This window comes from Nyctibius grandis, chromosome 2 (assembly GCF_013368605.1).
Source record: "Nyctibius grandis isolate bNycGra1 chromosome 2, bNycGra1.pri, whole genome shotgun sequence".
Taxonomy (NCBI): Eukaryota; Metazoa; Chordata; class Aves; order Nyctibiiformes; family Nyctibiidae; genus Nyctibius; species Nyctibius grandis.
The window spans coordinates 126124056-126142281 of NC_090659.1; the positions used below are offsets into that span (position 1 = coordinate 126124056).

The following is an 18226-nucleotide window of genomic DNA, read 5'->3' on the forward strand; positions in this document are numbered from 1 at the left end:
GTGTGGTATTTATCTACAGGGTCTTTTCCCATCAGGGTTTTCACCAAAAATGCTGTTGCAGGGTTAATACTCAACGTGCTCGTCATCTGAGCCCATAACCAGATAACCAAACACAAGACATCTCCAAAGCATCCCCAGCAGCGTGGCCAGCAGGGCGAGGGAGGGGATTCTGCCCCTCTGCTCCGCTCTCGGGAGACCCCCCCTGCAGTGCTGCGTCCAGCTCTGGGGCCCCCAACACAAGGAGGACACGGAGCTGTCGGAGCGAGTCCAGAGGAGGCCACGGAGATGCTCAGAGGGCTGGAGCCCCTCTGCTCTGGAGACAGGCTGAGAGAGTTGGGGCTGTTCAGCCTGGAGAAGAGAAGGCTGCGGGGAGACCTTCTAGCACCTTCCAGTGCCTGAAGGGGCTACAGGAAAGCTGGAGAGGGGCTTTTTACAAGGGCATGGAGTGACAGGACGAGGGGGAACGGTTTTAAAGTGAAAGAGGGGAGATTGAGATGAGATATTAGGAAGAAATTCTTGGCTGTGAGTGTGGTGAGACCCTGGCCCAGGTTGCCCAGAGAAGCTGTGGCTGCCCCCTCCCTGGCAGTGTTCAATGCCAGGTTGGATGGGGCTTGGAGCAACCTGGTCTGGTGGAAGGTGTCCCTGCCTGTGGCAGGGGGGTTGGAACTGGATGATCTTTAAGGTCCCTTCCAACCCAAACCAGTCTGTGATTCTGTGATTTTTAAGATCCTCCTTCAATACATCGAATGGGCAGTTTCAAACAGAGTTTTAACCTTCTGCGTATTTCTGAGCGCACACATCTGAAATGTCATGTTTACACCATTCCTCGCCTCCAAAACAGGCCTTGCCAGCTCAGACCATGACCCGAGCACAAGCAGTGCTTTTCCTGGGCTTCTCCCTCTCTGTCTTTAAGCCAAGACAGTCACAGACTCTGAGTATCTGATGCTCGGCCACGAATCGCACAGGTCTCATCTGAAAGATGGAAGAGGAAGGAGGACTTAATGCACAGGAGATCACGTTTCATTTTCCTTTTTATAGAAATGGCAGCGACACGACAGGACACTTAAACCAGCCGAGGATTATCCAGTCGCCGTGTGCCAGGGCCTGGAGAAAGCAAACAGATTTATAAGCATTTTATAGGTCTTGGGGGGATGACTTATTTCAAGGTCAAAGAATTCTGGTAACTGAGGTGGAGAATGTTTCAGCTCCGTGGCTCAGCAGGTTTAATGGGTGGGTTTGTTTGTGCACAGTGATGAAGGAGTGAAAACAGATCTGTGTTAACAGGGTAGAACCTGGGGTGACCTCGCACCTACTTCTTTCGGGACAGGAAAAGGTTTACATTAAATCACGGACCACAGCCAGCACCTCCGAAAGGGGTGTGAAGAATAGAACCACCTTTTCTTCTTTTGCTGATGGTGAAAATGAAAGAGAAGGTCAGCTTTGCTGGTCAGCAGGGTGGGAGGAGAAATTCAGTGGGCAAAACAGAATCACAGAATCAACCAGGTTGGAAGAGCCCTCTGGGATCATCGAGTCCAACCATTGCCCTGACACCACCATGGCAACTAGACCAGGGCACTAAGTGCCATGTCCAGTCTTTTCTTAAACCCCTCCAGAGATGGTGACTCCACCACCTCCCTGGGCAGCCCCTTCCAATGGCTAATGACCCTTGCTGAGAAGAAATGCTTCCTAATGTCCAACCTGAACCTCCCCTGGCCAAGCTTGAGGCTGTGTCCTCTTGTCCTAGCGCTGGTTGCCTGGGAGAAGAGGCCGACTCCCACTCCACTACAACCTCCCTTCAGGTAGTTGTAGACTGCACTAAGGTCACCTCTGAGCCTCCTCTTCTCCAGGCTAAACACCCCCAGCTCCCTCAGCCGTTCCTGGATCTGTTCTCTGGGGAAGCTGAGTAAGGAAAAAGAAGAGCTTTAGTGGCTGTGACTGAAATGGAGCAGATCAAGAAGAGACATCACAGCTGAGAAAGGACGTTTGGACCGTTGCTGACCTTTTTAGAGCAGATGAAAGCCTGTTATTCTGAATCTGAAGTCTGTGTTATAAAAGCGTTATATTTATGCTAAAGGTAAATCCATGTATATATAAATATTAATTATCATGAGTAAAACCGGTTTCCGTATAAGTTTCTTATCCTTTTGGGATATTCATAGAGGTGAGCGGAAAAATAAATCAAGATATTTTAATGTAAAGTTTAACTCTACAATTTTTTAAACACTTCCTCCTGCCCACCAAAAACCCAGCTTCATTACTGGGCCAACTCTGAAAGGCAGCAAGCCTCACTGTGCCCTTCCCAGCCAGCATCTCACTGGAATCACATTGAAATAGTTTCACTCTAGCGTACGGTTGCCCCAAACCCTGACCAGAATCAATGGTGCAGAGTCTTGTGTGTGAAACAACACACCTAGAGATTAAATTTTTGCCCTGAAAAATCAGCAATAGCATATAAAATCATAGAATAGTTTCGGTTGGAAAGGACCTTTAAGATCATCGAGCCCAACCCTTAACCCAGCACTGCCAAGGCCACCACTAACCCATGGCCCTCAGCACCACATCTACACGGCTTTTAAATCCCTCCAGGGATGGGGACTCCACCACTGCCCTGGGCAGCCTGTGCCAGTGCTTGACAACCCTTTCCATGAAGACATTGTCCCTGATCTCCAATCTAAACCTCCCCTGGCACAACTTGAGGCCGGTTCCTCTCGTCCCATCGCTTGTTACCTGGGAGAAGAGACCGACCCCCCCTCGCTACACCCTCCTTTCAGGCAGTTGTAGAGAGCGAGAAGGTCTCCCCTCAGCCTCCTTTTCTCCAGACTAAACCCCCCCAGGTCCCTCAGCCGCTCCTCATCACACTTGTGCTCCAGACCCTTCACCAGCTTCGTTGCCCTTCTCTGGACTCGCTCCAGCACCTCAAGGTCTTTCTTGTCGTGAGGGGCCCAAAACTGCACCCAGGATTCGAGGTGCGGCCTCACCAGTGCCGAGTACAGGGGGACGATCCCTGCCCTAGTCCTGCTGGCCACACGAGTGGTGATCCAGGCCAGGATGCTGGTGGCCTCCTTGGCCACCTGGGCACACTGCTGGCTCATATCCAGCCGCCATTGACCAACACCCCCAGGTCCTTTTCCCCCAGGCACTTTCCAGCCACTCTCCCCCAGCCTGTAGCGGTGCGGGGGGGTTGTTGTGTCCCAGGGGCAGGACCCGACACTTGGCCTTGGTGACCCTCACACAGTGGCCTCGGCCCATCGCTCCAGCCTATGGAACATATGAACACAGCTAAAGCAAAGAGGGATGAGAAGGGAGGGGGCAGGGGCAACAGTCAGAAATAATTTGGGTAGTAACCTACACCATGGTGTTTGGTGGCCACCAAACCAAATAATTTGGGCCACCTACACCATGGCTCTGACTCATTTCAAAACCAGTTGTAGCTTTACAGTAAATACGATACAGTGTTGGATGCTGTTAAGTTTAGCCATGAACTTGGATAGTTTTCCCTAAGTTGTATCAGGAACTGCCTGGAAAAGGACTGGGAGGAGTAAAGGACAAAGCTGCTCGCGGAACATGAAAAGTGGCAAAAGTTGAACCAGGGCTGCTGGGTCAGACAGAACAGCGGTGACCAGTGTGGGAGAGGAGAGCTGGGCAGGACCTCAAGAACTAAAAGCCTGAGCCTGATGGAATGGAGAAAAAAGATCAAAAAATTTTAGATTTCGTGAGGCTCTGCAAAACTCAGGTCCCTGGAAGGTGGCCACAGCATCCAGGCTGAGGCCTGAGCTGCTGGGGCACCTTCTCACATTCCCATGTCCTCGCAGCACGAGCTGAGACGACCCACAGAATCACAGAATCACTGAGTCTGGAAGAGCCCTCTGGGATCATTGACTCCAACCATTGCCCTGACACCACCATGTCAACTAGACCAGGGCACTAAGTGTCACATCCAGTTTTTTGGACCCTTTTGTCTCAAAATGCTGCCAGCTCCTTTGACATGACTGCCCGCTTCACCTTCTTGCCGTTTCTTCATCAGTTTGCGGAGGAAGACAGTGAAATTTAATGAAATATAACAAGGGCAAGTGTAGAGTCCTGCATCTGGGCAAGAACAACCCCATGTATGAGTACGAGTTGGGGACAGACCTGTTGGAGAGCAGCGTAGGGGAAAGGGACCTGGGGGCCCTAGTGGACAGCAGGATGACCATGAGCCAGCAGTGTGCCCTTGTGGCCAAGAAGGCCAATGGCATCCTGGGGTGGATTAGAAGGGGGGTGGTCAGCAGGTCAAGAGAGGTTCTCCTCCTCCTCCACTCTGCCCTGCTGAGGCCGCATCTGGAATATTGTGTCCAGTTCTGGGCCCCTCAGTTCAAGAAGGACAGGGAACTGCTAGAGAGAGTCCAGCGCAGAGCCACGAAGATGATTAAGGGGGTGGAACATCTCCCTTCTGAGGAGAGGCTGAGGGAGCTGGGTCTCTTTAGCTTGGAGAAGAGGAGACTGAGGGGTGACCTCATTAATGTTTATAAATATGTAAAGGGCAAGTGTCATGAGGATGGAGCCAGGCTCTTCTCAGTGACATCCATTGACAGGACAAGGGGCAATGGGTGCAAGCTGGAACACAGGAGGTTCCATATAAATATGAGGAAAAACTTCTTTACAGTGAGGGTGACCGAACACTGGCACAGGCTGCCCAGGGAGTGGGGGAGTCTCCTTCTCTGGAGACATTCAAAACCCGCCTGGACGCGTTCCTGTGTGATATGATCTAGGTAATCCTGCTCTGGCAGGGGGTTGGACTAGATGATCTTTAGAGGTCCCTTCCAATCCCTGACATTCTGTGATTCTGTGATTCTGTGAAAGCAGGGAGTCAGACCCGACAGGGAGAGGTCTCAGGAACACTAGGGAGGCCAGGAGAGAAGTTTGCCAGCTGCCACGTGAGCGAGAGGGGACTGCTGATCTTCGGATGAGAACAGCTCGGATTTCAGCCTTGCTGTCACGCTCGGTGTTTGCTGAACTGTGCAGAAACCAAACAAACCCAGATTTAGAAACTGATGTTCTTAAGGCTAATGAAGAACAAAACAAAAAGCCGTTTTTCCTGAACTCTATTTTACCGTCAGTGAAAACCTCCTTGTTCTTCATGCTGGGTGTTTGATGCACAACACAAGGCACAACCGAGTCCTGCCTCAACAGACCCCTACAAGTGCCACTGCGAAGGATTAGCCGTAGCTAATCCTGGAATTAGGCTGGTTTAAGGTCAGCTATATGCAAATAGTGCCTTGCTAATATTGTCCCTAATTATTAATCACTTTCAGGAGTGCGTTTCCAGCCACTAAGCTTAGCACTGCAGAGAGAGGGAATTCAAGGAAAGCGGGTTTTCATTTTAAACCGTAGGTTTGAGTGATGACTTGAAGAGGCACAGAAAGACACGGTGCTTCCGCAGGAAGAACCAGAACTAACTCTGCAGAGAAAGCAAAACTCAGAAGCGGGGGCATAACAGCACAACAGAGGGGAAGAGGGTATCACCAGGGGAGGTTCAGGTTGGACATTAGGAAGCATTTCTTCTCAGCAAGGGTCATTAGCCATTGGAAGGGGCTGCCCAGGGAGGTGGTGGAGTCACCATCTCTGGAGGGGTTTAAGAAAAGCCTGGACATGGCACTTAGTGCCCTGGTCTAGTTGCCATGGTGGTGTCAGGGCAATGGCTGGATTTGATGATCCCAGAGGGCTCTTCCAACCTCATTGATTCTGTGATCGGCGATGGACAGAGGCGAAGACGGAGAATTTGAAGGAGATTCCAAAGGAGAAACACATCTGAGATTCTGCTTCTGATTTCCTCCAAAATATTTACACACAGCATGAAAAGTATGTTTAACAAGCACTAAGACACACTGCAGTCTAGGTGTTACAATGAAGATACATCTTAGGATCCTTGAAGCATGCTATGCCCAAGACTCACACACACAGAATGGTTAAGGGTGGGAAGGGACCTCTGGAGATCACCCAGCCCAACCCCTGACAAAGCAGGGTCACCCAGAGCATGTTGCACAGGGTCACATCCAGGTGGGTTTGAATATCTCCAGAGAAGGAGACTCCCCCCCTCCCTGGGCAGCCTGTGCCAGGGCTCTGCCACCCTCACAGCAAAGAAGTTCCTCCTCATATTCAGATGGAACTTCCCATGTTTCAGCTTGTGCCCGTTGCCCCTTGTCCTGTCACTGGGCACCACTGAGAAGAGTCTGGCCCCATCCCCTTGACACCCCCCTGAGGTATCTGTGAGCACTGATAAGATCCCCCCTCAGTCTGCTCTTCTCCAGCTGAACAGCCCCAGCTCCCTCAGCCTCTCCTCGTAGCAGAGATGCTCCAGCCCTCTGATCATCATCTCCTCTGACAGGGGTTTGTACTTTCATCAGGAGCAAGTTTCAAGGGCTTTAGGGAAAAATAATATTATGTAAAATTAAAAAAAAAAATCATTATTACAACACAAACCAGCAAAAAGTGAGGTATTTTACCTGAGCTGTAAACATGTTTATTAATTTAAAGTAGTTTCCATTACTTCAGAGCTATTAGATCCTGCCTGTTTCTGTACTGTTTAATCAAGGAAGCTGTTTCTGATCACATCAACGTTCCTTAGAGCGTTTCTTTCATCGGTCATAAGGAGGGGAACCAACACATTATCTTTCCTGGGAGTGGGAAACAAACAGCCCAGCTGGCGCAGCACCCAGATCCACATCAAAGCTGTGGCTGGAAAAGGATAATAACGTAGACCTTGAAATAACAGAGCCACAAAGAAATGTTTATGCACATAAAACCACCTGTGAAACAGCAAAAGGGATCAGCAGCTTCCCTGTATGAGGAACGAGCACTCCAACTATTCTACTATTCCCTCCGTTGAGGAACAGTTATGTGATACCTCGCAGGGAGAGGCTCCTCGCTGCAAACTCCCTCCCTTCATCCTGATCTAAAAGATGTAAATTGGAGTCAGAATTACAAGTTACAGCTCGAAACTGGGCAGTTTACTTCATATTAAAGCACAAAGAAGTGCGGAGGGAGCACCTGCCACTTCCACTGACCCCAATGGAGGAGAAGAGCAACATTCACTGTTGTATATAGACAAACTGATTAACATAAATGCATAAGTATCACTGACGATGCAGCCATGAATGGTGGAAATGATTCTCACAGAGAGAAGAGGTATCAGATTCTCCTTGACTCGATTTGGAAGCCATCACTTCTAGCCTGAGTGCTGACAGGCAAAGACAGGGAGAAGTACTTCCATTCCTGCTTTAACGAGCGGACACCGTTAAGCTAGGACGATAAAGGATGTCCCATACTTACTTTCAGAGCTGTGGAAGGATCAGAAGAAATGCTGAGCAGTCTCATGGAGGCCTCCATCTCCTGGGGTGGAAGGAAGAAGTTGGGAAGAACAACAGGATCAGATCTGAGCAGGATTGTTAAGGAACAACTGTTGGCAGCGTGTAGTTGCGCAGAGCTCCACAGGAGCTGCAGATGTGGAATGAGCCTCACTCTAACAGAATCACAGAATCACAGAATCAACCAGGTTGGAAGAGCCCTCTGGGATCATCGAGTCCAACCATTGCCCTGACACCACCATGGCAACTAGACCATGGCACTAAGTGCCATGTCCAGGCTTTTCTTAAACACCTCCAGAGATGGTGACTCCACCACCTCCCTGGGCAGCCCATTCCAATGGCTAATGACCCTTGCTGAGAAGAAATGCTTCCTAATGTCCAACCTGAACCTCCCCTGGCCAAGCTTGAGGCTGTGTCCTCTTGTCCTATCACTAGTTGCCTGGGAGAAGAGGCCGACTCCCACTCCACTACAACCTCCCTTCAGGTAGTTGTAGACTGCACTAAGGTCACCTCTGAGCCTCCCCTTCTCCAGGCTAAACACCCCCAGCTCCCTCAGCCGTTCCTTGTAGGTCAGACCCTCCAGACCCTTCATCAGCTTGGTCGCCCTCCTCTGGACTCGCTCCAACACCTCAACATCTTTCTTGAAGTGCGGGGCCCAGAACTAGACAGCTGCTAATGGATCCCAGATGGTGAATCTCATTAATTTTAATCAATATACTATTGTTCTGAACACTTGGTTCTCTCACCTGGCCTCACAAAACATGGGGCATCAACCTGCTTTACAGTAATACCTCACATATTTGTAGTACTTCATCTGTTAACGGTTGGACTTGATGATCTTGAAGGTCCTTTCCAACCAAAACGATTCTATCCTGCAAAAATTCCAACACAACTTAATGAAACTGAATGTGAGATTTGGGATCCGTGCAAGAAACATGGGAAAGTATTTTAAAAGCAAACTAAACTGCGTGTCTTTTAATACAGAAGAAACACAAGAGCTGTAACACATGGAGAAAACCAACATGGGGAAAAAAATCATAGAATCATAAAATGCAAGAAGATACTTTGAAACTACCCAAAACTAAATAACTCCCATGGATCACAGAATATATTCGTTACAAATGGTAAGGAAGTCAGCACTAGAGTGTGTGAAACACAACGCAACAGGGTCTTCCAACACCTTCCCAGGTCACCCATTCTACTCATCTTACAGGGAAGAGCTCCACACAGGGAATTTCTCTTTCCTGAGGCCAGTGAGATTCTAGCCAAGAAATAGGACATGGTCCTTGAATGCAACATGTGTTTAAGAAAAGAGAAAAGAAGGATACAAAACAATTTTTGGTTTGACAGATTTTTCTGACTCTTCCAGTGGGTCTTCACTACTGTCATCAGAAAAACCTTCATTGTTTCCTTCCGAGCCTGCTTGGGCTGATAGACTCTTAACACAGATCTCATCGGAGCCACTTTCTTCCTTGCCTTGATGACCTTCATTGGCAACTTCACCATCTTCCTCCTTCTTTCTTTCTGTGGTTTTTGGATTGGCCAAACCAACATCTGGCGGAAATCCCAGCAGTTCTTCAGGGGCTGCATGAAACTCTACAGTTTGCTCTATAAGTTTAGTGTTAAATGCTCTACCCCAATCACAATTTCCATTTTCTACGAGGCCATTGGCTGTTTGATGCACTTCTGACAAATGAGCAGGCTGGAACAGCTCCTTCCCAGTTGTTTCTGTGCCACTATTCAAGCTCTGAAAGCCTTCTGTTACTGCCCAAGGACTGCTCTCGTCTGCATGGAGGCTTACACACGGGCTAAGGGTCGTGAGCGTGCTTTGGTTGTCACCTTGAAGGATGCTGGACAAGGTGCTGCTCCATCTGCTGTTCCCTCTTCGGAAACAATCTATATCCACTGAGCGCTGATCTTCAGGCCTCAAGTCTGTGGGCTGCTGGTCAGCACCCTGCTCTGCTTCGGACAGCACGCTGGACCAGGGACTAGTTTTGTCCGTTATAGTTGTTATTTCGTTCAGAGTTCGTGGTTCTATAACATCTTCTTCATATTCTTCTTCACTGGGTGGCTGGACAGCAAAAGCACCTTCATCATCCTGGATGTAGCCCACTGGCAACGGATGCTCATCTTCAGGGACAGCTTGGTCTAGAAGTTCATGCAACATGTGTCTCTCAAACACAGATCTCCCAAAGGAGCACGGCTGCTGCGTATCACTGCGAACGCTGGGCGAGTCCAACTCGAGTTGGCCTTGACCTGCTTCGGTTCTGGCTTCTTCATCCTCCTGGTTGGGTACATGTGTAGCACCCAGCTTTCTGCTGGTGTCTTGATGCACATGAGAAGATTCTTTACTATTTTTAGTTACAGTCTGTAAGTCTGATTAATAGAAAACAGCATCAGTAAACGCACGGAGCAACAATTCACCTTTTATCTGATTTATCTGGGCTTTTTGCGGAAAATCATATATGTAAGAATGGCGAAGAGTTAAACATAGAACCACAGGATCACTGTGATTCTATCTGGGCAAGAACAACCCCATGTATGAGTACAAGTTGGGGACAGACCTGTTGGAGAGCAGCGGAGGGGAAAGGGACCTGGGGGTCCTAGTGGACAGCAGGATGACCATGAGCCAGCAGTGTGCCCTTGTGGCCAAGAAGGCCAATGGCATCCTGGGGTGGATTAGAAGGGGGGTGGTTAGTAGGTCAAGAGAGGTTCTCCTCCCCCTCTACTCTGCCCTGGTGAGGCCGCATCTGGAATATTGTGTCCAGTTCTGGGCCCCTCAGTTCAAGAAGGACAGGGAACTGCTAGAGAGAGTCCAGCGCAGAGCCATGAAGATGATGAAGGGGGTGGAACATCTCCCTTATGAGGAGAGGCTGAGGGAGCTGGGTCTCTTTAGCTTGGAGGAGACTGAGGGGTGACCCCATTAATGTTTATAAATATGTAAAGGGCAAGTGTCATGAGGATGGAGCCAGGCTCTTCTCAGTGACATCCCTTGACAGGACAAGGGGCAATGGGTGCAAGCTGGAACACAGGAGGTTCCACTTAAATTTGAGGAAAATCTTCTTTACGGTGAGGGTGACCGAACACTGGAACAGGCTGCCCAGAGAGATTGTGGAGTCTCCTTCTCTGGAGACATTCAAAACCCGCCTGGATGCGTTCCTGTGTGATATGGTCTAGGCAATCCTGCTCCGGCAGGGGGATTGGACTAGATGATCTTTTGAGGTCCCTTCCAATCCCTGACATTCTGTGATTCTGTGATTCTGTGATCACAGAATCAACCAGGTTGGAAGAGACCTCTGGGATCATCGAGTCCAACCATGGCCCTGACACCACCATGGCAACTAGACCAGGGCACTAAGGGCCATGTCCAGTCTTTTCTTAAACCCCTCCAGAGATGGTGACTCCACCACCTCCCTGGGCAGCCCCTTCCAACGTCTAATGACCCTTGCGGAGAAGAAATGCTTCCTAATGTCCAACCTGACCCTCCCCTTGCGAAGCTTGAGGCTGTGTCCTCTTGTCCTATCACTAGTTGCCTGCAGCTTTGTCAAACACTCTGCTGCTGTGATCACATCCTGCTCTCTTTACCCTTGAGAAGGCCAGGAGAAGGACAGAAATGCTAAGGAAAAAAGGAAATGTTCGGGATGAAATTACGGGGAAATAACTAGAAACACCTACACCAATGTAAAGAAAAATTAGACAGTGAAAATGCTCTGATATACAGAGTACACCTAAAGCAAATGGAAAAATACCTATTGCTTGGAGTGGCTAAAACCAGCTTGGACAGTTGGGACCACGTGGAAAGGAGAGAGGAATAATCTAGACAGCAAAGACAGATAATCCAACCACCTTTTCCTCTTATAGCTTCCCCAGTTTTACCGTAGGGGCCCAGAACACACAGTTGCTACTGCTATTCTCCAGCTTTCAGTTCAATTTACCAACTCGAATCAAATGCCAGACAATTCTTAATTAAATATTTGTAAAACAGAAATTCACTCAGGACTAACGCTCAGTTGTGGTGGTAAAATTATCAAGTCTGAAACCAAAGTGAAAAAACATATATCTGAAAACAAAGTGTACAAAGAGAGAGGATTTCCTTCCCTGTTGGGTCAAACTCCATCCTTATTGAGGATGTCACTCTGTGTCCAGCAGCACTAATAGGAGGGAAAATTAATTGCACTGATGCCTCTAAAAGAGGAAATGTATTGAATGTGATAAAGAGAAAAGCTGAGGCTTACTAAGAGCTTTGTCTTACCTATTCTAAAAGAGCCTTATTTTAGCTATTCATAGGGCACAAATTTCACCTGAAAACAGAGATATGCCAAATCCTATTACGTTGAGGTGTTGGAGCGAGTCCTGAGGAGGGCGACCAAGCTGGTGAAGGGTCTGGAGGGTCTGACCTACGAGGAACGGCTGAGGGAGCTGGGGGTGTTTAGCCTGGAGAAGAGGAGGCTCAGAGGTGTCCTTAGTGCAGTCTACAACTACCTGAAGGGAGGTTGTAGTGCAGTGGGAGTCGGCCTCTTCTCCCAGGCAACTAGCGATAGGACAAGAGGACACAGCCTGAATCTTGGCCAGGGGAGGTTCAGGCTGGCCATTAGGAAGCATTTCTTCTCAGCAAGGGTCATTAGCCATTGGAATGGGCTGCCCAGGGAGGTGGTGGAGTCAGAATCTCTGGAGGTGTTTAAGAAAAGACTGGCCATGGCACTTAAGTGTCATGGTCTAGTTGCCATGGTGGTGTCAGGGCAATGGTTGGACTCGATGATCCCAGAGGGCTCTTCCAACCTGATTGATTCTGATTCTGATTCAAAGAACCACAGACTCCATTCAGCACCGTTCTAGGGATTGTTTTTCCACAAGACCTTCCTTTTTCTCCTGAGCAGACATTGAAATTTAAGTAGAATTTAGGCTATCTTGAGAGGGTCTTAACTCCCACCTAATCTGCCTTCTGAATGTTCCAGTTCAACACTACCATTACTGAAGGGAGGCTGAAAGTCCCTCTGAAGCACTCTCCCAGTGGTACACACGCTGACTACCAACACCAGGAACTGGTCCCAATAATGTAAGAAATCTGAAGATACTTTAAGGCAACTTCTGCCAACAAAACTCCCAACCAAGTGACAACTTACCATTGATTAGGCTGCTGACCTGAGACACCAGCTGACTGGATTTTTCCAAAAGATGGCATTCATTGGGATCCACATCTCGGCTCATCAAGCCCCGATGATCACTCTCCTGCTCCTCACAACTTGGTTTGGATGTGTTACCGTAACTGAAGTCAGGAAAAGATCTGGTCAGCTTCTGACTGAAGTATCTTTGAACCTCATCCAGCTCACTCAAGTTTTTTCTGTAAGATGTGGTAAGAAATTTGGTAAGAGGAGAAAAAAACCTGGGGCAGACTGATTCTATTTGTATTATTCTAGTCAACAGCATGTAAATATGCAAACATAAGATTAAGGCTGCCCAGGGAGGTTGTGGAGTCTCCTTCTCTGGAGATGTTCAAAACCTGCCTGGACACGACCCTGTGCAACGTGCTCGGGGTGACTCTGCTTTGGCAGGGGGTTGGACTAGACGATCTCCAGAGGTCCCTTCCAACCCCAACAATTCAGTGATTCAGTGATAGTATTGAAAAACTAGATCAGTAGGTGAAGTGTTGAGGTTGCTCTGTCTAAGCAAGAGGATAACACTCAAGAACAAATGACAAATTAGCTATGAAACTTAGGCTGGAAGTTAAAAAAAAGAGCTAGTTTTAAACGTACTTAATCGAAGGAGTTGGATTTGAGATTACCTTCCTATAGAAGTCATAAAGGCAAGAATATTAACTGCCTTTATAACTGAGCTTCATAAACATCTGAGGATATTTACCTGCTTAAGATCTAAGGATTTTATGATATATTGCTTGTGATAGCAGGGGAAGGGATGGAATGACTCAGTCTCTTTCAGTCTTACATTCCTACAGATAATAAATACTCTTCTCCTAAAGTTTATACCTGATTTAAACCTAGAATATAGTCAAAAGAAAAGTGCTCCTAGCAAGGAGAAAGGCATCATGTTGGGAAAGGACATCCTGTTGTGAAAATGCTTACAGGCTTCTTCTTGTATCTCTGAAAACCATCTCAGAGGACTATTGGATTAATAGTGTGAGTTGCGTTATAGAATCACACAGAATCACAGAATCAATGAGGTTGGAAGAACCCTCTGGGATCATCGAGTCCAACCATTGCCCTCACACCACCATGGCAACTAGACCATGGCACTAAGTGCCATGTCCAGTCTTTTCTTAAACCCCTCCAGAGATGGTGACTCCACCACCTCCCTGGGCAGCCCCTTCCAATGGTTAATGACCCTTTCTGAGAAGAAATGCTTCCTAATGTCCAACCTGAAGCTCCCCTGGCCAAGCTTGAGGCTGTGTCCTCTTGTCCTATCGCTGGTTGCCTGGGAGAAGAGGCCGACTCCCACTGTGCTACAACCTCCCTTCAGGTAGTTGTAGACTGCACTAAGGTCACCTCTGAGCCTCCTCTTCTCCAGACTAAACAAAGATGTACAAAGATGTACAAAGGTGGATAAAGCAAAGCATTCCATCCAGACTTAAAAACACTGCTGTTGCTGTTTGACTTCAGAAACTCACAGCATTGTTAGAGCACCTCAGTCCTGACGCAGAGTTGCCCCCCTAGTCCCTGCTTTTCCAATCTCATCTCATCCTGCTGTAAATTACACTGGGTTAAAAACTGGCTGGATGGGTGAGCCCAGAGAGCGGTGGTGAATGGGGCAAAGTCCATTGGAAGGTGCTGCCCAGGGAGGTGGTGGAGTCACCATCTCTGGAGGGGTTTAAGAGAAGATTGGACATGGCACTTAGTGCCATGGTCTAGTTGACATGGTGGTGTCAGGGCAATGGTTGGACTCAACGATCCCAGAGGGCTCTTCCAACCTCATTGATTCTGTGATTCTGTGATATCCCACCGATACCTCTTCATCACTTATTGTATATTTTCATTTTAATTTGGAAGAATTCTTCAGTTTCAAGCTCTGCTTAGCAAACCTAAGGCTTTGCATTACCTTGCTGCCTATAGCTCTGCATTACCTGAGAGCAGTTAGAAGAGAAGCGCGCGATGACAGCGATAACGAGTCCTTCTTTGCCGCCCGGTGCGCGTTGCCTTCCGCTTGCTGCAGGCATTCGTGAAATCTGCGCACGTTCTGCATGTGCTCTTCATGACGAGGCGTGTGTGTTCCAGGGGGACTAATTCTGCTAGCAGCAGACCTATGTTTAACAACAGAAAACAGTTCAAAAACTGTAATTGTGAAAAGTCTGCCAACTAAGAATATCCAACATCTTTAAATGCATAAAAGAGCGCTTCAGGACATGGTTTAGCGGGCATGGTGGCATTGGGTCGATGGTTGGACTCGATCACAGAATCAATCAGGTTGGAAGAGACCTCTGGGATATCGAGTCCAACCATTGCCCTGACACCACCATGGCAACTAGACCACGGCACTAAGTGCCATGTCCAGTCTTTTCTTAAACACCTCCAGAGATGGTGACTCCACCACCTCCCTGGGCAGCCCCTTCCAATGGCTAATGACCCTTGCTGAGAAGAAATGCTTCCTAATGTCCAACCTGAACCTCCCCTGGTGAAGCTTGAGGCTGTGTCCTCTTGTCCTATCGCTAGTTGCCTGGGAGAAGAGGCCGACTCCCACTGCACTACAACCTCTCTTCAGGTAGTTGTAGACTGCACTAAGGTCACCTCTGAGCCTCCTCTTCTCCAGGCTAAACAACCCCAGCTCCCTCAGCTGTTCCTTGTAGGTCAGACCCTCCAGACCCTTCACCAGCTTGGTCGCCCTCCTCTGGACTCGCTCCAACACCTCAACATCTTTCTTGAAGTGCAGGGCCCAGATCTTTTAGGTCTTTTCCAACCTTAACGATTCTATGATTCTATGGTTCTATGACGGATGAAACTAGCTCTTCCAAGGGACAGAAAGCAGGAATTACTGCAGGATATCTGATGGTCCTAGTCCTGGAACGTGCAATACTACAGCATTTTCTACAACTACCTGAAGGGAGGTTGTAGTGGAGTGGGAGTTGGCCTCTTCTTCCAGGCAACTAGCGATAGGACAAGAGGACACAGCCTCAAGCTTGGCCAGGGGAGGTTCAGGTTGGACATTAGGAAGCATTTCTTCTCAGCAAGGGTCATTAGCCATTGGAAGGGGCTGCCCAGGGAGGTGGTGGAGTCACCATCTCTGGAGGGGTTTAAGAAAAGACTGGACATGGCACTTAGTGCCGTGGTCTAGTTGCCATGGTGGTGTCAGGGCAATGGTTGGACTCGATGATCCCAGAGGGCTCTTCCAACCTGGTTGATTCTGTGATTCTGTGATCTAAAGGACCAACAGCCAGCTGACTTACCGCTCTCGAGTAGGAACACCAGCTTCCTTTGACAAGGCGTTCAACTTCTGCTTGGAAAAGCTTGTAGCATTACTGGGAAACGTTGGAAAGCTGGGTTTCACCTAGAAGAAAGAGGAACACCACACATAAACACTCCCCAGCAAGAAAATAGAGAAATTAAAGTAGTATCTTGCTGAGCTACCAAACAAAAACTTAAGTTTTCTAAATAGCTTTAAATTTTCAAAGGATTTTCCAGCACTGAGCCAAAGCACCATTTCACAACACTCTTAATTCAGAAACATTTGTCAATTCCCCCCACACTACTGAAGAGTAAACCAATGGGAAGTAGGGCACAAGGGCTCCATTATACGTGTAAATCACACCCCAGTGTAACTGGAAAGTCTAGAGAATTAAAAAAAAAAACCACAAGAAATGCCAAATCTTCCAGACAAATTAATTTCTGCCAAATTAGAAATTTCCTAACCAACAAAAGGCTGAATTTACAGTGGTTCTGGGCATCAGCTGCCACCCAAAGCAGCAACCAGAACAATGCCAGGCTCCCAGACATCCAAAACCACAGAATATTCTCCTAACAATAAAAAAATCCCCAAACACCCACAAAGGAACAACATAATGAAGACACTGGAGATGTTCATGATCTAGGTTTGAATGAGCGCTGTAACTAGTGTTGGCCTGCAGCTACCATGGAAGTTCTTTCCAGCAGAATTCTTGAACAAGGAATTTTAAGTGTTTCTGGTACATTTACACAGACTGATCCGTTACAGTACTGTGAATGTGCTACAGAATCATGGAATTGTTTTGGTTGGAAAGGACCTTTAAGATCATCGAGCCCAACCATTAACCCAGCACTGCCAAGCCCACCACTAACCCATGTCCCTCAGCACCACATATACACGGCTTTTAAATCCCTCCAGGGATGGGGACTCCACCACTGCCCTGGGCAGCCTGTGCCAGCGCTTGACAACCCTTTCAGTGAAGACATTGTCCCTGATCTCCAATCTAAACCTCCCCTGGCACAACTTGAGGCCGGTTTCTCTCGTCCTATCGCTTGTTACCTGGGAGAAGAGACTGACCCCCCCCCCTCGCTACGCCCTCTTTCAGGCAGTTGTAGAGAGTGAGAAGGTCTCCCCTCAGCCTCCTTTTCTCCACACTAAACACCCCCAGGTCCCTCAGCCACTCCTCATCACACTTGTGCTCCAGACCCTTCACCACCTTCGTTGCCTTTCTCTGGACTCGCTCCAGCACCTCAAGGTCTTTCTTGGAGTGAGGGGCCCAAAACTGAACACAGGATTCGAGGTGCGGCCTCACCAGTGCCAAGTCCAGGGGGACGATCCCTGCCCTACTCCTGCTGGCCACACTAGTGCTGACACAAGCCAGGATGCTGGTGGCCTTCTTGGCCACCTGGGCACACTGCTGCCTCATATGCAGCTGGCCATCGACTAACACCCCCAGGTCCTTTTCCCCCAGGCACTTTCCAGCCACTCTCCTCCCAGCCTGTAGCGCTGAGGGGGGTTGTTGTGCCCCAAGGGCAGGACCCAATGTTGCTCATTACTTCAGAAACCCTCAGAGTCAGCGGTGATTATTAGGAATCCAGTCAGTTATGCACAGAGGAGGAAACTGAAGTACGTACTGAAGAACCTGGTGGCTGGGTCCGGATCCTTGCCTGCCTTTGTTCTTTGAGATTATTTAGATTTTGAAGAGGGGAAACTGCTACTTTGATCTGCCCTCGGCACTGTCCACTGAAGTCTGTAATATTGTACCACCCACACACGAGCTGGAAGCCAGAAAGAAGAGGAGAAAGGTCCACTGATGCAAATCCTATCACTCGCTCAGTCTCTGGGGAAGAAGAATATGAAGCACATATTAATTTAAACTGCATGTAGAAAAAGTATTTTCAGGGATGCTAAAAATCAGTCCATTTTACAGCCCTTGAAATCTTTATAGAGGGAAAGACATCTTATAAAACTGGAAAAATGGTTTAAAAGCTGATAGCTCTTATGAGGTAAAGAGCAAGTGAAACATGGAACAAAGAGGAAAAATTGTTTCAAGCAATTAAACCAGCTTCTTCCCTCTGGGTTTGCCAAAATAGCTGTCGCTCTTGCAGCTGTTGATAACCTGAACACCTACATCGGTCATAATTCACAGCAGAATAAAGGCCTCGCCGCAGGTGTGGAAAGGACGTGAGGGTTACGTACCCTATGCAATACTTAATCAGAAGAATTAGTTAAGCAAGGGTTGTAATAAAGGGAAAAATATTCAGCTTGAAAATGGGCTAGAAATAAGAGACAATCGGGCCCCACACTTCAAGAAAGATGTTGAGGTGTTGGAGCGAGTCCAGAGGAGGGCGACCAAGCTGGGGAAGGGTCTGGAGGGTCTGACCTACGAGGAACAGCTGAGGGAGCTGGGGGTGTTTAGCCTGGAGAAGAGAAGGCTCAGAGGTGACCTTAGTGCAGTCTACAACTACCTGAAGGGAGGTTGTAGTGGAGTGGGA

At 48.3% G+C, this 18226-nt stretch overlaps 1 protein-coding gene across 7 annotated transcripts in view; it reads right to left on the reverse strand.

Annotated features, from left to right (window-relative positions):
- The window catches only part of C2CD3 (C2 domain containing 3 centriole elongation regulator), a 66296-nt gene that overhangs the window by 4886 nt on the left and 43184 nt on the right, over nucleotides 1-18226 (reverse strand). For 2 of the 7 annotated variants that reach the window (XM_068418889.1, XM_068418903.1), the window contains exons 27-32: nucleotides 17366-17571; nucleotides 15736-15836; nucleotides 14419-14595; nucleotides 12467-12684; nucleotides 8672-9719; nucleotides 7309-7411 (exon numbers count right to left, since the gene is read on the reverse strand). In XM_068418889.1, the coding sequence (XP_068274990.1) occupies nucleotides 7309-7411; nucleotides 8672-9719; nucleotides 12467-12684; nucleotides 14419-14595; nucleotides 15736-15836; nucleotides 17366-17571 (1853 nt within the window). Of the gene's footprint in view, nucleotides 1-6526; nucleotides 6715-7308; nucleotides 7412-8671; nucleotides 9720-12466; nucleotides 12685-14418; nucleotides 14596-15735; nucleotides 15837-17365; nucleotides 17572-18226 lie in introns of those variants that run through there. The other 5 variants (XM_068418912.1, XM_068418896.1, XM_068418939.1 and 2 more) reach the window with 5 other exon arrangements.